This window comes from Myotis lucifugus, unplaced genomic scaffold (genome assembly GCF_000147115.1).
Source record: "Myotis lucifugus unplaced genomic scaffold, Myoluc2.0 scaffold_595, whole genome shotgun sequence".
In the NCBI taxonomy this organism is placed as follows: Eukaryota; Metazoa; Chordata; class Mammalia; order Chiroptera; family Vespertilionidae; genus Myotis; species Myotis lucifugus.
This window is the reverse complement of record NW_005871643.1, coordinates 38792-59465: the sequence shown is the minus strand read 5'-3', so window position 1 is coordinate 59465 and position 20674 is coordinate 38792. Positions and strand designations below refer to the sequence as shown.

At 56.6% G+C, this 20674-nt stretch overlaps 1 protein-coding gene across 1 annotated transcript in view; it reads right to left on the bottom strand.

Annotated features, from left to right (window-relative positions):
• Positions 1 to 372: 372 nt before the first annotated feature.
• Positions 373 to 20674, bottom strand: part of LOC102436838 (LIM homeobox transcription factor 1-alpha) — a 36589-nt gene continuing 16287 nt past the window's right edge. The window contains exons 4-8 of the mRNA XM_006104710.3: positions 9379 to 9551; positions 6757 to 6834; positions 5277 to 5343; positions 2327 to 2497; positions 373 to 639 (exon numbers count right to left, since the gene is read on the bottom strand). Of these exons, the coding sequence (XP_006104772.1) occupies positions 479 to 639; positions 2327 to 2497; positions 5277 to 5343; positions 6757 to 6834; positions 9379 to 9551 (650 nt within the window). The 3' untranslated portion in view covers positions 373 to 478. The remainder of the gene's footprint in view (positions 640 to 2326; positions 2498 to 5276; positions 5344 to 6756; positions 6835 to 9378; positions 9552 to 20674) is intronic.

Here is a 20674-nt window from a genome sequence, read left to right as displayed (position 1 = left end):
ACTGGAAATAACATCACCTGTGCTGCCCAGTGGGTGTCTGCCATCACGGGCACAGCTTTGAAGATGACGTATGGAAGGTCACACTCACACACACATCCGCCTGCCTGCCTGTCTGTCTGTGGGTTGTACGGATGAATAGACATATGCACCTCTTCACAGGAGCTTCCCCAGGAGGTGGGAAGCTGTTGGGGTCTCTACGTATCTAGCCTGCATGACAATGTCTACGTTAAACATCCCTGTCCTTAGCGACAAACACGCCTGCAAACCTAACGCTAAGACTCTTATTAGAAACATTAAACTATGCGATCTGTTATGCATCCAGTCTTTGGAAATGCCAGCCACCCCAGAGCATCATTCGGCAGCATCTCCGACAAAACACCCTCCCCCGCCGCCTCGTCCTGGCCTCCGGTCCTGCAGCCAGCGGCCCTCCCACGTGTGGTGTTCCATACGGAGCCCAGCCACGAAGCTCTGGGGAGGCTCAAGAGGTGAAGTAAGAATTCTGCATGGAGTACAGGTGGTCAATGGGGTTCCCCACTCTGGACTGTAGGGGCCCGGCTTCCGAGGTTGCTAGGAAACAGTCACCCAGGTTACTGAGGGAGGTGTCGTCACTATCCAGGTCGTGGAAAAGGGGCTCGGCACCTGAAATGAAGATGAAACACAGGCATGAGGGTCTGAAAGCAGGGACTCCCCTGGGTGCTGAGAAACGCACCAGCATCCAGCATTCTGGGGTGGGGTGCCGGGGGCGGGGGGGACGCTACACAGAAATGGAGGCGGGAACAGAGTCCCCGTCCACAGGCCTCTAGTCTCCCAGGGCTCGTGTCTGAAGTGCAGCAACTGAAAACACGCCAAAACACCAAGCCGAGTGCAGGCAAAACAGATGGCAGACGGTTGATCACCTCCCCTCCGTGACAGCGCGCTCAGGTACGCCGGCACCTCCGCCTCCCGCATCTGTGTGCAGGCAAGAGGAAGGTGACCCCCCGACGGACCAGCTGGGGACCACGTGACAACAACCAGAGGTGCGTGCCCTTCACCTCCCCTTCAAGTTAACCGGACAGGTGAAAACCGGTTTATTGGGCTTGTCACGCAGCTTTAATTATTCGTTTTACTAAAGGGCTCCTCATGGGGACCTGTAGGTAATAAGACCCCTGGGGCTGAAAATTTAAGAATCTGCAGAAAAGCCATGTGCCCTGTTTTCCACAGCCGTGGAGTGACGACGGGTACAGAGGCTGCACGTGTCCCCTAAGGGAGCCAACGCCACGATCTCGGCTGGTCAGCGAGGCCCGCAGAGGGCCCGGTCTGCACTGGGGTTTGTCGGACGCGAGGGAAGACAGCCTACGTGAAGAATAGGGGGGTCTTTTAAAATAAAGGCAAACAAGAGCTTGTGTGACCACACGCGTGTGCTCAGGCATGTCTCGGATGCTGCCTCGAAGGCTTGCCAATCGAACTTTGTTTTTAGCCCTTGGGGCTCTGGGTGCAGATTACACCGACAGGTGGCTGCTGCCCGGGCCGCTGACCTCGCGTGAACGTGCTGCCCGGTATCTGGCCCTGAGGTCCAACTCCGGCCGTCCAGCCAGAGCTCGCCCAGCCGCTGGCGAGGGGAGGGCTCAGCTCTCCACAGGCCAGCATTTAAACACCGCAGTGCTGGTGGGCGGGCGTGGGAGTGGACGTGGGGGTCCTTTTCACTTCTCAGGTCCGCTTCTGCTTCAGGAATTCCAGGAGAACCTAACATGGTCCAATTAGAACAGCGTTTTCTCTGCTTTATTTATTTCTCTGCTTTTATCCATTTCCTTCCCGTGAAAGTTCGCTCACCTTGGGCCTCCTGCCTAGATCATGCCGACAGGGCTGACAGCACAGTCCCTCTCAGGGAGGAAGGATGGGAAGTTCAACCACACAGGCGGGAAGCACCACCTCCTACTTAAAACTGACGACTAAGCGGCTGTGAAGGGGGAATGCGTGGAGACACGCTGGTGAACCGAGTGCTGGCCGTTCTGTGGCCCCTGGTGGGTGACCCAGCAATTTTCCTGGGCCTCGTGGGGCTTTGCAGCTTCCGGGAGCAGCTGGGAACGGGGCAGATGTGTTTGGGCAGGAAAGAAACCCACGCAAGCAAGTTGTGATGGTCCCTGTGGGTGGCAGCCTGTGGGCCAGCAGGGGCCCCCTCAGAGGGTGGGGCTGGGGGCAGTTGAACTTGAGCACTTCCTTGAAAAGTATCATTAAACCAAAGGTGAGCATTGAGGAGGGTCATCCTGAAGGCGGGGACCACATGCACCTGCGACCACAGGTAGGTCCTGTTTCCTTACTTACTGAGGGGCGGGGCTGAGGCTCTTACCATAGGGGTGCATGTGGTCTCCAGGCATCTGGGGCGGGGTGAGGCCCTGCCGGAAGGGGTCCCCGCTGTACACGCCCTGCTCCATGGCCAGCAGCTGCTGCGGGGTGGGCAGGGCCGTGTAGGGGCTCATGATGCCTTCCAGCCCAGTGCTCCCGCCACCGTTCGTCTGAGCTGTGGGACAAAGAAGGCAGGTCATCCTCACATGCAGCCTGCATCCCCTGCTGTACAGGAAGACACAGAGCATCTTCCCCACATCACAGCCCCATTCCAGGTGCCCCGCCCGGCACTGGCCTTTGCTGTGGCTCCATACAGAGAAGAGAGTGAGGGGCAGGCGGGGCAGCACAGGGAGGCTGGGCTGGCCCTGGGAACCCCCGTTGCCCAACCATGTGGACCACACAGCAGCTTAAGTGGCCTCACAACGCGGCAGTTGGCTTCCCAGAGCTGGTGATTCCAGAGAGCAGGGAGCAGAGATTGCCACATCCTGTAAGATGGAGCCTCGGGGTCACGCCCAGGTCAGCCCTACTCAGTGACCAAGCGGACTGCAGGCCGTGGCCGCCAGGGATGAGCATCTTGTCAAGGAGGGTGTAACCGCATAAGCTGTGCGACCACGGCTAAGTCATTTCTTACTTCCTGGGTCGGGGTTTCCCATTCACAGAGTGGACAGACATGAGCTGACTGGCGGGTCCCAGCCTGTGCCTTACAAGGGCTTCAGGGGTCCCCTTGGAGAGCGTCCTTGAACTATGCCATTGAAACAAGGCATCTGGGGGTCCACTCAGGTGCACAGCCCTGGAGGGGGCACCTCTAAAGACCCTGCCAGCATCATTCACAGGATTCCCTAAGTCAGGCGGGGTCGTGACACTGGCCTATGACCGCCCAGGCTGACATAAAGGTCCCGTGAGACCATGTGTATGCGCTTTGGGACTGCAAGCTGCCGTCTGCGCACAGAATCCTGTGACGCAGGACAACTCAGCCCGCCACCTGCACAGCCCGCTGTGGGTCTCTGGACATGGCCCCGTGAGCTCGCAGAGACCTCCTTAGGGCCCTGAGCGCTGCCTAGACGTCTCCCAGGTCAGCACCAGGGTTTCAGTTCTTTTCCCCTTGGCCTGGTGGCCTATGTGGAGTCCACCTGCCGGGCCCCCTAAGCCCTCATGTCCGGGACCCTCTGAACTCCCCAGGGTCCTGAGCACTAGGGCCCTCGGGCTTCATACCTACCCCCCCACACACCCCGCGCGCGTGCACGTACACACCTACACCTACACACACACACACACACACACACACACACACACACGCAGGCCCGCACAGCCTGAGCGCGAGGAGGCGGGGCAGGTCCCAGCGCCAGCAGCACAGGGTGGAGCTGCGCAGGCGTCAGGTGTGCTCCACCTTCCCCAGCACCTGCCCGGTTTCCTGATCCTCCGAGACCCGCGGGGAAAAGCTGGGGACTCTGGGCTGCCGAGCGGAGTCCCGGGCTGAGGCCAGGCCGGGGCTGCCCAGGGACAAGGAGCGTTGCTTGGGGCCTGAGAACCAGAACCACGCCCCACGCCTTCCGAGTGTGGTCCGCAGACCAGCAGCAGCGGGAGCTTGTTAAACATGCAGGTTCCAGGCCCCGCCCCAGATCTGAGGAGCCAGAGGCTGTGTGGTACCAAATGCAGGTGACCCGCGTGCAGGTGACCCGCGTGCAGGTGACCCGAGTGCAGGTGACCCGCGTGCAGGTGACGGATGGTGTGAGAACCCGTCTTAGGAGCAAGCAGACCATTTGGGGGATCTGACAAATGGATGGCTGAGTTGGGCCATATCCCTTCAACAGTGACATTGTTCTAAAATAGTTATTCTTGATCTAGTTCTTTGAGCTTCTTTGCAGACTCCCATACCCATCCTCCACTCCCTCCCCAGTCCTCACCTACCCCTATTTAAAAATAAGGTTCAGGTTCAGCCCTGACTGGTTTGGCTCAGTGGATAGAGCATCAGCCTGTGGACTGAAGGGTCCCATGTTCGATTCGGTCAAGGGCATGTCTTGGTTGTGGGCACATACCCAGTAGGAGGTGTGCAGGAGGCAGCTGATCAATGTTTCTCTCTCATAGATGTTTCTAACTCTCTATCCCTCTCCCTTCCTCTCTGTAAAAAATCAATATATTTTTTTTAAAAAATGAGGTTCAGCCCGGCCGGTGTGGCTCAGTGGTTGAGCATTGACCTATGAACCAGGAGGTCACGGTTTGATTCCCGGTCTGGGCACATGCCTGGGTTGCGGGCTCAATCCCCAGTGGGGAGTGTGCGGAAGGCAGCCAATCAATGATTCTCTCTCATCATTGATGTTTCTATCTCCCTCTCCCTTCCTCTCTGAAATTAATTTAAAAATATAGTTTAAAAAAATGAGGTTCATGCAGGAACTTTGAATCCGAGAGAGGGGTGTCGGTTCCCACTGGGCCCCTTCCTCCTGTGGGGCCTGGGTCAGCCCTGGGGACCCTTTAGTGCCATCTCCACTGGCCTCAGGGTGGCTGCTGTAAGCGTCAGGCCAGCAGGTGGGAGCCAGGCTATGAACTAGAAACTTGCTCTGCAAAGCAGGCAATTATTCCTTTACTGTCATCATATCCCCCACTTCACGTTATTGTGGCAAAGGTGGAGTCACAGCCGCGCTTCCACGGGGCTGATCTGCCTGGAGGATGGAGGACTGGGCAGGATGAGGAGCTGCAGGCCGTCCTCACGGTCCCCACACTGGGCAGGGCCAGGGCAGGGGCTTGGACAAGCCTAGCGCCACCTCCCGCAGGCGGTCCGGGCTGCAGCGGTGCCCGGCCTGTCACAGCTCCTCGGGCTCAGTTCCCACTGCAAGGCCCCACCCCACACGGGTGAGGCCAGGGCTTCTGGGAGCCCACAGGGGTCGTCCGGGGAGCTGGGCAGCTGGAGGCTGTGGCAGGGGAGCCCGGCCCGGCGAGGATGGCGTGAGGGCCCTTACCCGAGCTCAGCCGCTGCGTGTTCTGCTGGTCCTGCTGCTGCTGCTGCCGCCGGGCCAGCTTCTTCATCTGATGTGGAGAGAACCGGGTTAGACAGCAGGGGACCTGCAGGGGCTCAGGCCTCGTGGACGGGCCGCATGCAAGGGCAGGCACACGGGAGCCACGTTTGAGGAGCAGCGCTGGGAGTTAGGTGTCCTTGCTCTGCCGCTGTGGAATGGCAGCGGCTGGGCAGCAATGGTGTCTCAGCAGGAGCAGCAAGTTCCTCCCACAAAGAAAACTTGCTGCTGATGTTGCGACAGTTTTATGTGAGGTCTGCGTGCGGGGAGGGGCCCTGCAGCCTGGCAAGGGGCTGTCCGCACGCACTCCCCTACCTGCTGGCCCTCGTGTCTGCAGACCCACTGGGAAGGTCAGGCCTCCAGGTAAGGAGCTCACCTCCAAAGCCCATGTGGGCACACACTTCCTGAAGGAACACTGTGACCCAATGTTTCTCAAACTGTGTTCCGTGAAATGCGAGGGTTCCGTGAGATATTAATATACACTTGGAGTGTGTGCATAGATTTCTCAGAGCTCTGAATGTGCTCTGTGCCACGTGACTCCACAGGCCTTCACACCCCTGAGCCTGAAACCCTCCCAAGTGAAGGACCATGGAAGGCACATCAATACATTCAGGGAGGCACATCTCCTTAAACAGTTATGTCAGAGAGCGAGCTGTTAATTCATCGCCCGATGAAGCTCAGGGCTCTCAAGCAATGGGTCACGTGACACGTAAATTCAGGTCTAAAGTAAAGGACTGTGTGCCCAGCCAGTGTGGCTCAGTGGTTGAGCATCTACCCATGCACCAAGAGGTCACCGGTTTGATTCCTGGTCAGGGCACATGCCTAGTTTGCAGGCCTGATCCCCGGTGGGGGTTGTGCAGGAGGTGGCTGGTTGATGCTGTTTCTATCTCTCTCCTTCTCCCTTCCTCCTCTCTCTCTAAAAATCAATAAAAACATTTACAGTAAAGGCCTGCCCAGGAGAATGCAGACGGCACTATGAAGGTGTGGCCTGCACTGGCAGGGGGGGGGGAAGAGTGGGGGAGCTGTTGCCCTGGGAGAGGTGGGAAGGTGTCCACGGGCCATCACATCGAAGTAGACCAGTCATATGTGTGCCCTGTAGGTTTCTGACATTTGAAAAGAACTTTGGGTCTGGGTTAAACTAATGTGACTCAAAGAACCTGATTTTACAAAAAGGCATAGGAAGACACTTATTCACACACACGGCTGGCCAGGTCCACAGTCATGACCATGAGAAAAACAAAGGCCATTTCACCAGGACAAATGCCCATCGCTCCGCAGCCACACGCGGCTGGGCCTGAGGTGACTGTTGAGAGCCGGATCTCGAAGTCAAGGGAACGCTCCATGAATGAGCTGGTCGGAACACTGCCAAGGTCCCCTCTCCTGTCCCAGGACCCGCCCCCAACAGGCAGGCTGAGGCGCGGGCTACCTTGGCTCGCTGGTTCTGGAACCACACCTGGACCACACGGACACTCAGCCCTGTCTCTGCAGCCAGCGTCTCCCTCACCTTGAAAAAACAGAGCGTTAGAAACATGAAACACGGTGTCTGGGGAAAGGCAGGCACTCTGCAGAGCGCGGGAGGCCTGACGGGTCTGGTACCGGCACCGGCCACTGCCCCACGTGCAGCCAGATCGAAGCATGAGAACAGAGGGTCTCCCCATGCAAACAGGGAGGAATAACTGTCCATTTAGAGGTAAGCAGGAGGTTTTTGGGGCGTCTCTGACTCTGGAAATCAGGCCTTCAGGTGGCTCTCGGACCTTCGCAAAGCCTGTGGCCAGCCGACCACCATGCGTGCGCACTGACTGAGCCACTCAAGGAGAACTCGGGGTGAAGGCCACCGAGCAAAACACAGGTGGTCCTCGCTCGCCCTCTTCCCGTCCTAATTCACTGACCTAGGTTTTCGGTTCTGTCCCCACAGCTCTGGGGGACCAGGTGTTTCACCAACACTCATATTCAGTTACCCCACCTGAGCCCGGCCCAGAAAGAATGAGACGGGCCTTCAGGATTCCGCAGAGCAGATGCTCTGGGGCCGCGCAGAGGGGGGGAATGGGGACCCCCACCATGTAGAGCTGTGCTTAAATACCTGCCCTCCGTGCAGACGCACAGCGAGGGGCCAGAGCGGCACGGCCCTGCTGGTTGGGTTCGGGAGGAGCTCCCTGAGTGAGCACATCAGGAGGGCGGCCGGGGGGCCTTGGGAAGGACTCCCCTCATCGGCTCCATAGCTACAAGTGGGGTGAGCAGACCGTGTGAAGCACAGCCTTCTGAAGACAGCTGTGCCCAGGGACCCTCTCCGTCCTTCAGAGGCCCAGCCCAAGAGCCCCTGTTCTGCAAAGCCTGGCCAGGTTCCCTGACAGAGGTGGCCTTCCCCGGCCGCCCCCCTGCCCTGGCCACGCGGCCCTCTCTCCGGGTGCAGCAATGTGCGCAGGTGTCTGCGCTGGGGCTGGAGGCTGTCGGGACCCGCTGGGCACAGGCATGAGGGGGGGGCGTTCGGTGCACGGACACAAGCACCTGCGTGGGTGGTCACTCGTCCTGGGTGAGCCGACTGCAGGCCATTTCCCTTCCCCCAGAACCTCCCGGAGCCCAGCGAGCAGCCTGAGCAGCTTGTGGTGAATCTTTCCAAGGCCGGGGGGGTGGGCTCTGTTGTTGCTCCTCCCCTGCTCCCCCCGCACGCCCAGCTCAGTGGGGCCTGGCCAAGGGCTGGCTGTGGCGTGGAGGTGGGTGCGTGTGAGTGGGAATGAAATGCAGGAGGGCGTCCATGGGCTTGCGGGTGACAGCCTCTGGCCTTCCGCCATCTTCGTGAGAACAGTGTCAGGTGCCGCTCTCCGTCAGCCCGACCCTGGAGGAGAGGCTGGAGACGGCGGCACCTGAGCCCCACGGGGCTGCAGCCACACCCGGCCCAGCCCAGGAACCGCTGTGCCCTGGAAACCACTGAGGTGGTGTCTGTTATGGCAGCGAACCATGACTGACACAGATAAGGAAGCAGGAAAAACAATGCTAAACTGTCCATGTATTTCCTCCATGGATTTCAATTAAAGGGCTTTCTTATTTGTATCACATAAATGACAGTCACCAGCACATGACAAGCAGCAATGAATGGCAGGTATTGAATAAACAGGCCAGTTCTTTGTGGCAGAGACTAATGTCCCCAACACCCGCCCTCCTGCCTCCTATTAGCAATCGAGCCCCCAAGCTTCAGCGCAGCACGTGGTCACCCAGGCAGACTCACTTCCCAGCTCCCTGCAGGAGGCAGTCACGGGCCAGATGTTGGCCAAAACATATGAATGAAAGTGATGCGAAGCATCCTGGGTTTGCCCTTAAAAAGGCAGCTGCTTGCCCTCTGCTCCTCTTTCTCCATCACGGTGGCTGCCAGCAATGGTGAGAACTAAACAGCCCCGGCCACGCGATGGACAGCAGGGCGGCCCCGGCAGCCTAGGACTGTCACCTCCACACGTGACGCATGAGAGAAATAAATGTCTCTCTCATTCAACCTCTGTTGTGTTTTGTTTTTTGTTTTTCATGAAAATTCACAGCAGCCTGATCCATAACAGGCCCAAGCTGGAAACAACCCCAACACCCATCGACAGGTGAACGAACAAACGATGGCCCGTCCGGATGGTGGGATGCCATTCAACAGCCAAAGCCAAGGAAATGACACACAGATGAACCCCCGGTCACCTCCCCAAGAGGAACAAATGGGAGCAAAACACAGAGCAGACCATCAGGCTCTGCAGTGTGGCTCTCGGTCAGGGCACCGTGGTCACCCCAAGTGGCACCTGAATTATTCCCATTGATCTCCGGGAGTGACAGATGTGAGCACGTGGCCAGCGGAGTGGGTACGCTCACACAGAAGCTCGGGCGGTGCTGCTAGAGGCCTGGCCACAGCCTCAGACCCCGGAGTCCCCCACCAGGCTCAAGGCCACTGCACAGACCGAGCAGCGTCCCACCGCCCCAACCCCAGGTGCCCGTGACCACGCCACAGGAGTGGGGTGAACACGCAAACGTGGGCTGGGCCCTCCCCCCTCTTCCCTCTCCTCCCTCTTCCCTCCTGTACCTTCCTGCACGGCTTGGACGACACCTCAAATGAGGCCTTGAACGCCCTCCTCTGCTGGGTGGTCAGGATGGTTCGGGGACGTTTGGGGCGCTTGTGGTCCTTGCCGTCCTCGGCAGCTCCTTTCCCTGCCCCGTGGGCGGCCTTGCAGAGACTGTCTTCATCATCACTTTTGCCTGAAAGAAGCAGAAACCAGGGTGTGTCCCTCACAGCCACTGCCTGGAGCCGCGAGTTTCCCTAAGAGGCCCTCGGCCCACTTCTCCGGGAGGCTTTCCACGGGAGTGCCACGTGGTGCTCCGACGGGAAGGCCCAGGCAGGCCCAAGAGGCACCCTCAGAGAGCCCTTCCTCCCTGCGTGTCCTTCCCAGGCCCTGGGGGGGGGGGGGGGGCTTAGCGCTCTACGACTCAGTTTCCTGACTGCAAAACCCGGTGTAAGAGAACCTACTTCTTTGGGGTGTTGAGAGGATTCCATGAGCTGACAGGTAAGGCACGCAGAATGCTGCTTGGCATAACATCAATGCCCAGTCAGCACGTTGTCACTATTGCGTAGGTGCCACTTCTCAATCTAGACCTGAGAGAGGACCCACAGGACCTGCAGTGGGTCACCCGCAGGCACAGATGACTGAGGATGGACAGACAACTGCATTTACTCACATTTCTGTGAATTCCTTCTATGGGGCGCGGTTACGGTGTTTTGGCCAGGTTCAAGCCTCGGACTAATGAAAGGACAGGGTCCTCTCATTGCCACGTGCAAGTCCCAGCTGGAGGGCAGGGCCCTCCCAGCACAATCATAGCCAACGCCTGTGGTTGTGAGCTTGAACCTATGGTCCGAACACGTGGCCCCACGTGCCTTGTGATAGAGTTCGGGTGCATGTAGTTAAGTGAGGTTGAAACTCACGAGAATGCTGTAAACAACGTGATCACGCCCCTACTTTGCCTCGTGGCATCTGCTATAAAATAAAGACACGGCTTGTGGGCGCCGTCGTTGTCTCCTCATCAGGGAGCAGCGTCCCACCGAGACCCAGCTGTCATTCTCTTGTCTGTATTTTCTCAATCCTTTCACCCCCCCACTCAGGGTCACTGAGCCAGGCTGAGCTGGCGTGGCACATAAGGCGCCCTGGGCTGAGTATGCCATGGCCGTGCCGGCTCCCCACATCCTTCCACTCTCGAAGCGGTGAGCGCTACACGGGAACGTCTGAGGGAATAAGCCCCCAGCACAGGGCACGCTCTTCCCAGCCCCTCCCCAGCCCCCAGACCTCACGCTCCCTGGGGGGGGGGGGCTGCTTCTAGGGTCTGGGGACCCGTGTGGGAGAGACGCTCCCCTTTCTCTAGGGACCACAGGTGGCGGCTCACGCAGTCTCTTTACCTCCCGGAGAAGAGGAGGTGAGAACACTGGTTCTAGGGTGGGAAGATGGGAAGCGGAAGGCTGGGCAGGGGCAGGAGGAGGGTGTCGGGGAGGGTGGGGACGGAGAGAGGACGAGGCTCGGGTTGGTCCTCTGCCGGCGCTGTTGTTGTGGGGTACATTTCTCCCTCTGTGGCCCCCTCTCTCTGCCCAGGCGCCCCTTGCCCTCCAGGAATCACCTCACGCTCTAGACTAGGGTGTGCAGCCTTCTCTGTAAACAGCAGAGCACCTGTGTTGTGTTTTTTATTGTCTAAAGTTTTATATGTGTCTCCTTTTCCCCCAATTGACCCCCCCAGCCATTCCCACCCCAGGCAAGCCCCCACCGCCCCAGTGTCTGTGTGTCCACTGCAGAGCAACTGTTTTACTGTTGCAGGGCTACGGTCTCCATGGCAGCTGCCGACTTTGCTGTCATCTCGCGACGGCAGCTGCAGACACGAGTGGGCACCGCTGTGGGCCACTGCGTGCCACCAGGTGCCCTGCTCTAGGCCCCCTGACCTCCTGGCCCACCCTCCAGGCTCGGCGCTGGGCAGCAAGCACAGGTCCCCGACGCGGAGGAGTCAGTGCTGGAGCTGCTGTGTTCTCTCCCACAGCCGGTGACACACTAACAGAAAGGCCTCCACCCGCCAATCGCCACGGAGTGGCAGGTGTCCTGGCCAATCCCAGCGAGAGGTCCTCCCGGGGGCGGGCTGGAGGGCCTCTGGCACCTCCCAACGTGCAGGCAGGTGGCACGACCCAGCTGCCAGGGGAAGGCAGGCCCCAGTTCCCACCACCTGGCTCCTGTCCGCTGTGCTGTCCATATTATGGGCACAGCAGTGCCCCCGACTGTCCGGGAGTTCCAGGCGGCCTGGCTGTCGCCGAGGCTCTGGCCTCGCTCTCAGCCTGACTCTGACCCCCGCTTCTCCAGGAATGCCGGCCGTGCCTACAACACACACAAATCGATCTGCCCACAAGAAGAAACGCCTTCCAACAGCAGGGACGGGAGCGAGGGAGGGGAGACCCCTCTTGGTGCCAGAGGCTCCCCACCCCAACGCAGCCCAGTGACCCCTCCTCGTTTAAGCTGACACCCCCCGTGGAGATGAAAGCGCCATAGCCTCTCCCACGACAAACGTCGGCCCCCTGGGGGCCACTTGGACACACTCAGCACCCCAACCCTCGTGGGGCGTGCAGACAAGAGGTCTCCGCACAGCCGGCCGAGGGAAATGGATTTGCTTGGCACAGACTTTGAAACATGCATCTCAGGGCCTTCTCTCCCCTTTTCTTGTAAAGAAAAAGTCTGGAATGGCTCAGGCTGTTGCTTCTCCGCCCAGCCTCCCACCGTTTATGACATAAACAGTCCCAGATGAAAGGCCCGCTTTTACGGCCCAGGCAGGCTGGGCTACCTGTGGGGCCTGGAGGATGCATCTCGGGCGGCTGGAAAAATCCCAGAGCCCATAACCGGGGCAGAGAGTTTTGAGCTCACCCCGGGAGGCGAGGGGAGCGAGGGGAGGGAGACAGAGCCCCTCCTGCCGCGGCAGGGAGAGGCAGAGCAGGCCTCAGGTGAGCCCTAACTGTCCTCCAGCCTGGGGAGTGGAGGAAGGCCGGGTTTGGGGGCGGGGGGAGGAATTTGCCAAGACAGAGGCAGGGGAAGCTATGCGGCTGGACCCCATCTCCCAGGCACAGCTGTGCTCCACTTGGGACGCGGCAGCAGTTAAAATCCCGCAGGCGACCAGCGAGGGTCGGAGAAGGGCAGAGTCCCAGCAGCTACTGTGTGGAAACTGCCTTACCCACAATTCTTCACGGAGGTCTCCACTGAGACCCAGAGCAGCCCTGAGACTGCACCGGGACTTGTTCATTTTGTCATTTGCTCCATAAGCCAGTATCGGGGCTCGCGTGTCAGTCACGGCACAAGGACCCGTTGGGACAGAGAGATGGTGCCACACCCACCCCTGCTCTCAGAGTCCCGGCTACTAGAGGAAAAAGAGCCTGCACCTGAATAATGAGGGCATTGGGGAAGGTGACATGGTGCAGGTGTCACTCAAATAAAAAATGACTGACAACCCAAGTCACAGGTAGAAGGGGGGAGGGGGGCACTGTATGTCAAGAGCGCACCTTCAAGGGCAGGGAAGCACTTGTTCACCGCGGGGCAACACGGAAACTCCCAGGCTCGCCTGACTCAGACACGGCAGCCTTTACAACGCGTGTCTCATTACAGCAGGATGTGGCAGGAAATGGGTGTTAGCCTTTCTTCACAGACGAGTACACTGAGGCCAGGGCAGGGGGTGACCTCTGGCCCACGGGCACACAGCTGGGAGCTCTGTCTCCCCTCCCCTGCCCACCTGACCAGCCCGGGGAGATCCGGTGATCAGGAGCTGCCCAGCTGGGGCCGGTCAGTTATTACAGGGTGAGGACAGAAAGGCTCACGGGGCAGGCGTTCAGGGGCCCGACCGTGCACCTGAGCGCCTCCTGGAAGAGCCACTCTTTCAGTACCGAAGGCACAGAGCCTACTTTAAGTCCAGGTGCCCCCCTTGTCCCCTCCCTCCTGAGCACACCCCTCCACTGCCAGCCCCCCTTGGGGAAGGTCTCACCCCCGGCGCACCAGCCACAGAGCACAGAGGCCACGCTGCACTCCGGAGTCAGGCCTCGGTAGTGTCCCAAGAAAGACACCTTTGTTCGGCCACGACCACTTTGGATGGGGATTCTGTGCCAGGCTGGGGGAGGGTGCTGGGTCAGAACCAGGGCATGCCAGCTCAGCCATCCACAGGCCCCAGGGGAGCGGGGCTCCACTCGGGAGTGCTGGCCGCCCGCCACGGCCTGGACACCCCTCTCCCCAGCTTGGCTGCCACCCAGGAAGGGGAACCTTGTGCTCTGGAGGTTTACAGGAAACAGGACAGTGATGGTGCAATTACTGTGGATCTGTATCAGACCCGGGCCTTTCCCCGTGCAAATGGGCTTTATGCACACACACTCACACACATGCACGCAGTCACACATTTAAATGCATACACATGCATGCACGCATACACATCCATGTCCATGTACACACATGCTCACACACATGCACACGCTCACACATGCATACACTCAAATGCATGCACATATATGCATACGTATACACATTTGCACACATGCACGCTCATGCACACACTCACATGCATGCACATGCACTCACACATGCATACAGTCACACATATTCAGACACTTGTATCACTTCAGAAAATCCCCCCACATCCAAATCACTGTATTCAAATCGATCGTGGGTAGATGCACTAAATAAAAACCCTATCTTGCACCATCCTGACTTGGCCAGCCTCTGAGCGGGAACCTGGGGCACTCAAAACAAGCCGAGTCAGATATTTGGGGCTTGGCGCTCAGTCTCAGTAAAAGCTCATGGGTAGCCGCCGGTAGTTCACAGGCCCGGGGCATGACCCACACACGACACTGTGTTCGGTTTATATCCATAAGGTCTGCAGTCTGCTCCCAGGACCCACTTAAGTGGATCAAACACCAAGTCTCTTTGGAAGAGTCCAATTTTGCTGCATTAATTATGTGTTCAGGAGGATAAAATTATTCGAGAAAATGAAATTGTTTGTAGGCAGGGTTGGAAGCCAAGGAGTTAATTATTTCCCCAAATTGAAAAAGACCCAGACAGCACTCCTCGAGGTGACTGCGGAGTCGGGGGGAGCTGGTGAACATCTCAATGTTCCCACTGCAGAGTGACTCCTCCCTGGACAAAGTCACTGTGGACTTAATCCCAGAGAGACGCTGCCCAGTGATGACCACGCGGGTCTGTCTGCCTGTGCCCGTGGCAGAGACGCCACGTTCTGATCCAGGCAAACTGAGGCCAACACCCAGCCGGTCAGATTCTAGTCTGTTCCACAAACCACTGGCTGCTCAAAAGAGCAGACACCCAGCCTCTGTTCTTCCCACCACCACTCACCAGCTGTGTGCCCTAAGGCAAAGGACCTGACCTCTCTGTGCTCTACCTTCCCAATTTGTAAAATCAGGGCCTACAGACCTGCCAGGCTAGCCTGATAGGACTGTTAACACAAACAGTGGGAGTAGATAAAACACTTTGAGAAAAAGTTGTAAAACGCAATAAAAATGTAAGATATTTTAAATATTTTTATAATGCCTGATGAACTTACTAGAGATCCCCAGTGGCTATGAAACTTACAGGACAAGGAGGAGCAGACAAGATCAGCAAAGTCCTGCCTCTAAGGCAGAGGTTCTCAACCTGTGGGTCGAGACCCCTTTTGGGGTCTAACGATCCTTTCACAGGGGTCACCTAAGACCATTGGAAAACATATATATATATATATATATATATATATATATATATATATATATAATTACATATTGTTTATGTGATTAATCACTATGCTTTAATTATGTTCAATTTGTAACAAAGAAATTGGGGGTCAGCACAACATGAGGAACTGTATTAAAGGGTCGCGGCATTAGGAAGGTTGAGAACCACTGCTCTAAGGGGAGAAGACAGACGGTGAATGAAATGAAAACCTAACTTAGTCTCTGACCAGGCTGAATGCTAAGAATACAATCAAATAGAGCCGTGAGCCAAAGGAGACGGGGAGTGAGGCCAGCTCCTTCGGGTCCGTAATTCTGCATCAACACAAAGGTCCAAGCCTACCTTCCCCGTCGCCCCATCAGCTCCTGACCATGCCTGTCTCCCTTCCCACATACCCAGAGCACGTGTGTCTGCTCCCTTCCCACATACCCAGAGCACGTGTGTCTGCTCCCTTCCCACATACCCAGAGCACGTGTGTCTGCTCCCTTCCCACATACGCAGAGCACACTTCAGTTACTCAGGACATTCAGACTAGAAGACAATTTTATGTTGTCTTATTCTCTAACCACTTGGGTAGGAACAACATCATGCATCACAAGCTCTAAGTGTGAATGTTAAAAAGATACCGCACTGAACTGATAAAAATCCCGTCACGGCAGCTTTGGGGAGGCGGTCCAGCAGGTGGCTTGGAGCTGTGCCTGGAGGAACCACCTGGGCTGGGCCCGGAGGCCAGCCCACGGCTCCCAGGGCTCCGACGCAGCAGGTGTGGGATGGGATCTGGGACGTCACCCCTCCGACAACCGCCCAGGGAGGCTGGTACGGCTGGCTCAGGACCCACACTTTGAGAACCTTGGCCTTACTCTTATAGAACTCTCCTTTCTTTGGGGGAAACTTATCAAAATAGAACCAACTAGATCATTTTAGAATTTAAACAGTGAAGAGTGATAAGCAGAGACTGAACCCGCAGTGACCGCGATGCAGACATCTGTGGTTCAGGACACGATTTCAGGTGGGGTGGTCCCCACTGAGCGGTGACACTGGACAGTGGTGAGAAGGACCAAGCCGGGTGACGCGCTCAGGGCAGACGTCCCGCAGAGGAGCAGAACGCGCTGGGTGTGCTCAGCTCCAGGGCTGGGCCACAGCCTGTGAAGAGGACGGGGGAGGAGGCAGTGCCAGGCCACGCTAGGGCACACGGGCAGGTCAGGGACCTTGCATTTGTTCCTGGTGCAACTGAGGCCATAGCTGGTCCATGCAGTGACTGGAGTAGAACCTGCCCACCCCCCCCTCCCCAGCTCAGGGCTTTCTTCTACACTTTGCTCCCCATCTAATCTAAGCCACGATACCTGCTGCCTCCTCAATTCAACAGGAGGGCCCCAACTTTTCTGAATAAACATTGATTTTTAAATGATGTATCCACCATTTTAAAATATATATATATATTGGAGAGGAAGGGAGAGGGAGAGGAGATAGAAACATCAATGATGATAGAGAAACATTGATTGTCTGCCTCCTGAACGTCCCCTACTGGGGATCAGGCCCGCAACCTGGGCATGTGCCCTTGACTGGAATCAAACCTGGGACATTTCAGTCCGCAGGCCAACGCTCTATCCACTGAGCCAAACCAGCTAGGGATGTATCCACCATTTTAGAAACCTCTAATTTTCTCCCTCACCAGTGTCCCAGGTAGATGGGTTAGTGCTGCTCCTTCCACTTGGATTCCATCCTGGTCTCCTCTACATCAGGAGAGGGTGCATCTATCTGGTTCAGCCAATGGAGGCGTTTACAAGGACGTCAGAGGAGAGTTAGAAACGAAGGTTTTCCTCGACCTTCCGCTGCCGTGGGTGGTGCGGCTGCCTCTCCTCCGTGTCTCCAAGTCACGCCTGCAAAGCCCACTGACGTTTCAGCTTCCCCCAGAGTCCCCAGCGGTTACATCAGCTTCCTCTGTTGCAAATTGGTGACAGGCCTCACCATCCCAATCTGTTTGCATCTCAACAATCTCATCAGCCATGTAACCAACTCTTGGTATCGACCTCTTTCTATTTTGAATGTCGACAGCTGTTTCTGCCTTCCTGGTTGGCCGCTGGCTCATCCAGTTCTTGAGGTTGACAAGGGACTTCACAGGTGAGGTAATGTCCCTTCATTCACCAGGTGAGCATCTCCAGACACGCTGTTCGCTAGCCATCCTGACACCCACGTCAGCTCCAGTCCCCTCCGCCTTCCTTTCTTACTCCGCGGAGCTGCCTTCACACGGCTTCCTCCAGAGCAGTGGCCAGTGAGGAGACACGAGGGTTCTTTACCCCAGGAATCTGACTTCAGGGGCAGAAGTCACAGGCACGGGGACACAGGCCTATGAGTGGTCAGCACCATGGCCAGATCCCAAAAGCAGCAGACAAAACCTGGGGCCAGAAAGGACTTTCAAGGGAATTCATTCCAGATACTGGACAGAAACTGGACAGCTGACCATTTTTGCTAGTGGAGCCCCCTCTTAATTCGTCCCCAATATCTGCGCTGCTGTGTCATACACGGGCCAAACTGTTACAAAGAAGTCCGCCGCTCCCTGCCACGCCGAAAAGAGCTGACTCTGAGGTGATCCCACGAGCGGTCCTGGAAATCCCACCACGTCTCACCAAGCGTGGGCTTCCTTTCACTGCACAGCAGTGGCTACTCTACGGGCCACCGAGAGAGAAAACGTGACCAGTTCACTGATTAGAGTTTGTAGACATAATTAGTCTGTGTGTTTTTTAAGGTTCTTGTTTTTTATTATTTTTATAATATATTTTTTATTGATTTTGGAGAGGAAGGAGGAGAGAGAGAAAGACACATCAATGATGAGAGAGAATGATTGATTGCTGCCTCCGGCACGCCCTGGTTCTTGCCTTTTGGACACGGCCCAGAGCACAGGCGATTGGGCTGAGTGGGCCTGAACTCTGGAAACACCTTCTCAAGGTTGTTGCTTGAAACAAATCGTTGACATCGGCTTATTTTCTGATTAGTTCCTTCTTTACACGATAGGAGGACTTCAAGTGCCACACGCTGCTTAATCGAGAGCGCTGGTTGGTCAGGTTCCATGAATCCATGGTTGATGCAAATTACATGTGTGCTATTATAGCTGGATAGTCTTTCCTTCTTCAATGGATATAATAGGCACCTTTACTTTTACCTGTTCTGAGAATTCTGTTCTAAAGGTTGTAACTTGAGGATTCTAGCCTTCAAGATACTCTGATACGAGTTTCTCCCAACTCCCAAGGACCTTCATGATCTCGAGCCTGCTGTTCCTGGAAATTCACCTGCACAGACAACCCACGTACAACAAGGTCAAGTGTGCCCCAGGCACCTGGCAAAGCACCCTCAAGGGGGGGTCTCTCAGACAAAGGGAAGTCGTCCTTCTGCCGCCTGCTGCTCATCAGCACATCCAGGGTCAAAGACAGTGACCTGACTGGGGCGGGCTCCGCCGGACCTGCCCCCATGGTCCATGGTGTAGGAAGTGGGGGGGATGCCCATGCTGGGGAGCAGCAAACAGCCTCAGAAGAGGGTGTGGAGAGACCGTGACATTTGGGGAGGAGGTTCAGCCCTGCCCTGAGCCCTTCCCACTGGGCGTTACTGAGTCTGGGCTCAGAGACCCTGGGTTCATCAGAGAAGGAGGCGTCTCCATTCCTTTTCTCTGCTCATAGTCACCCATCCATAGTGTGTTCAGAGAAGGATTGGAAAACGCCAGCCCATGGTTTGACCAGCCTATTGACGAAAGCCAGGTCTCCACGGATCGCCCTCACCCACCACCCGGAGCAGGCCTGCAGCACGGCGCTGTCTCCAGAGCCATGAGTCACCAGGAGGAAGGAGCGGTGGGGGGTGGAAAGTCTGCTTTGTCCAGGGGAGGAGGTCTGCTTTGCTGGGGGGAGGAGGATGGGGGAGGGGTCAGACATCTGCAAACATGAGGAGCTTCTCAAGGTCATCGCTGACCAAGAAAATGAAAGCAATTCGGAGTCAGCTGGCTGCCCAGGTCCGTCAATCTGCGGAGCCTTGGGCAAGTGCTGGCACCAAGGCCACCTTCCCTCTGCACACTCCACCTCACGGAGACGGTGGCGTCCTCTGTCCCTCCTTCAAGAACCCAAATTCCCTCTCGTCACAGCCCAGCTGCTGGAGAAGCCACGCCAGCTGCAGTGCCTTGCGTGTCTGTCAAGCAGCCGAACACACAGCTTCCCACCACCGCCAAGGGCAGCGGAGGCAGGAAGACGTCCTGCTGCTGCCACTCCGCGCGTCCTCACTCTCCTTGCCGGGCCGGCGGGATGCCGGTGGGGACCAGCAGCCGCGTGCATACGCGTCACACTCTCTCTTCGTTGAGCATTTACTCTGCGCCGGGTCCGTGGTGAGCACGCTGCCTCTGCCAGCCTAGACCAGCCTCGCAGCAGCCCATTTTACAAGTCAGGAGAGGGAGCTCCGAGGCCACCCAGGTCACCAGCTACCAGACAGAAGAACTGAGTAAAACCCAGTATCCAAAACCCCACAGTCTTTCTCTTAAAAAATTATTAACTGAGTCACTGGCAAGGCCTGTCCTCATCTATTCCTCTCTTCTCTAAAATCATGTAAACACTCAGAGTGTGCATGAAACCATCGCCACCAGGTTCCAGACAGGATGTCTCTCTCACCGACGGATTCGAGTGTGTTGAGTCCCTCTGGACCACAGACCAGCGTCTTTTTATCTCTGATGTTCCCCAGGCGAGCAATCGCAGGCTGGCCACAGAGTTCAGGCCCAAGTGCTGTCTGAAGGTATAACACTGGAGGTGGCGGTGACAATGGGGACTTATAGAACGTGTGTGTGTGTGTGTGTATGTGTGTGTGTGTGTGAGAGAGAGAGAGAGAGAGAGAGAGAGAGAGAGGGAGAGAGGGAGATTTATACCACAGACTCAGAACTAAAAGGGAATTTAGAAGCTGTTTTCCCAAGCCTTATCTGAGTCCTAAGTCTGCTCATAGTCACCCATTCATAGCGTGTTCAAGGACATGACAACATATGTGTATAGACAGAAGACCACATTAGTCAGAACCGGAGATGGATGGGACCGGGTAGAATAAAAGCCCCACAATATCAAAGGATTATTTTAGGTAAAAAGAATATTTTTTAAAAGGTGGGATCAGTGGGTAACACTTCAGGGCTTGGTCAGTGTCTGTGTCCGTACGTTCACTGGTGGGATCAGGCTGACCGAAGCCATCCCGGGGCTGCCCTCAGACCAGCATCTGACGGCTCCGTGGGCGGCTCCTGTCCAGTCCGTCTCCCATGGTACAGGTGACAGCCTCACGGATGTTGCGCCGCCCCCGACCCGCCAACATCAATTCCGTGAGATGAGGGGCAAGGCGGATAACAAAGGAACTAAGTATATTTATGAACATTATTTGATTCAGATAGCAATGAACAACGATCTTTTATGAAAGACTGTTTAAAAGTGGGAAGCGAGAAAAACAAAGAAGGAATGTGTATATAAAGGGTCACCCCGAACAACAAAAGAATACGATGAGGGGATCTGTTTATATATTGATGACGCACAGGTATCAATATGGTGGGAGTTGTAAGTGTAGAGCGAAATCACATACCACGAGACAACGCACGAGACGTGAGTAAAT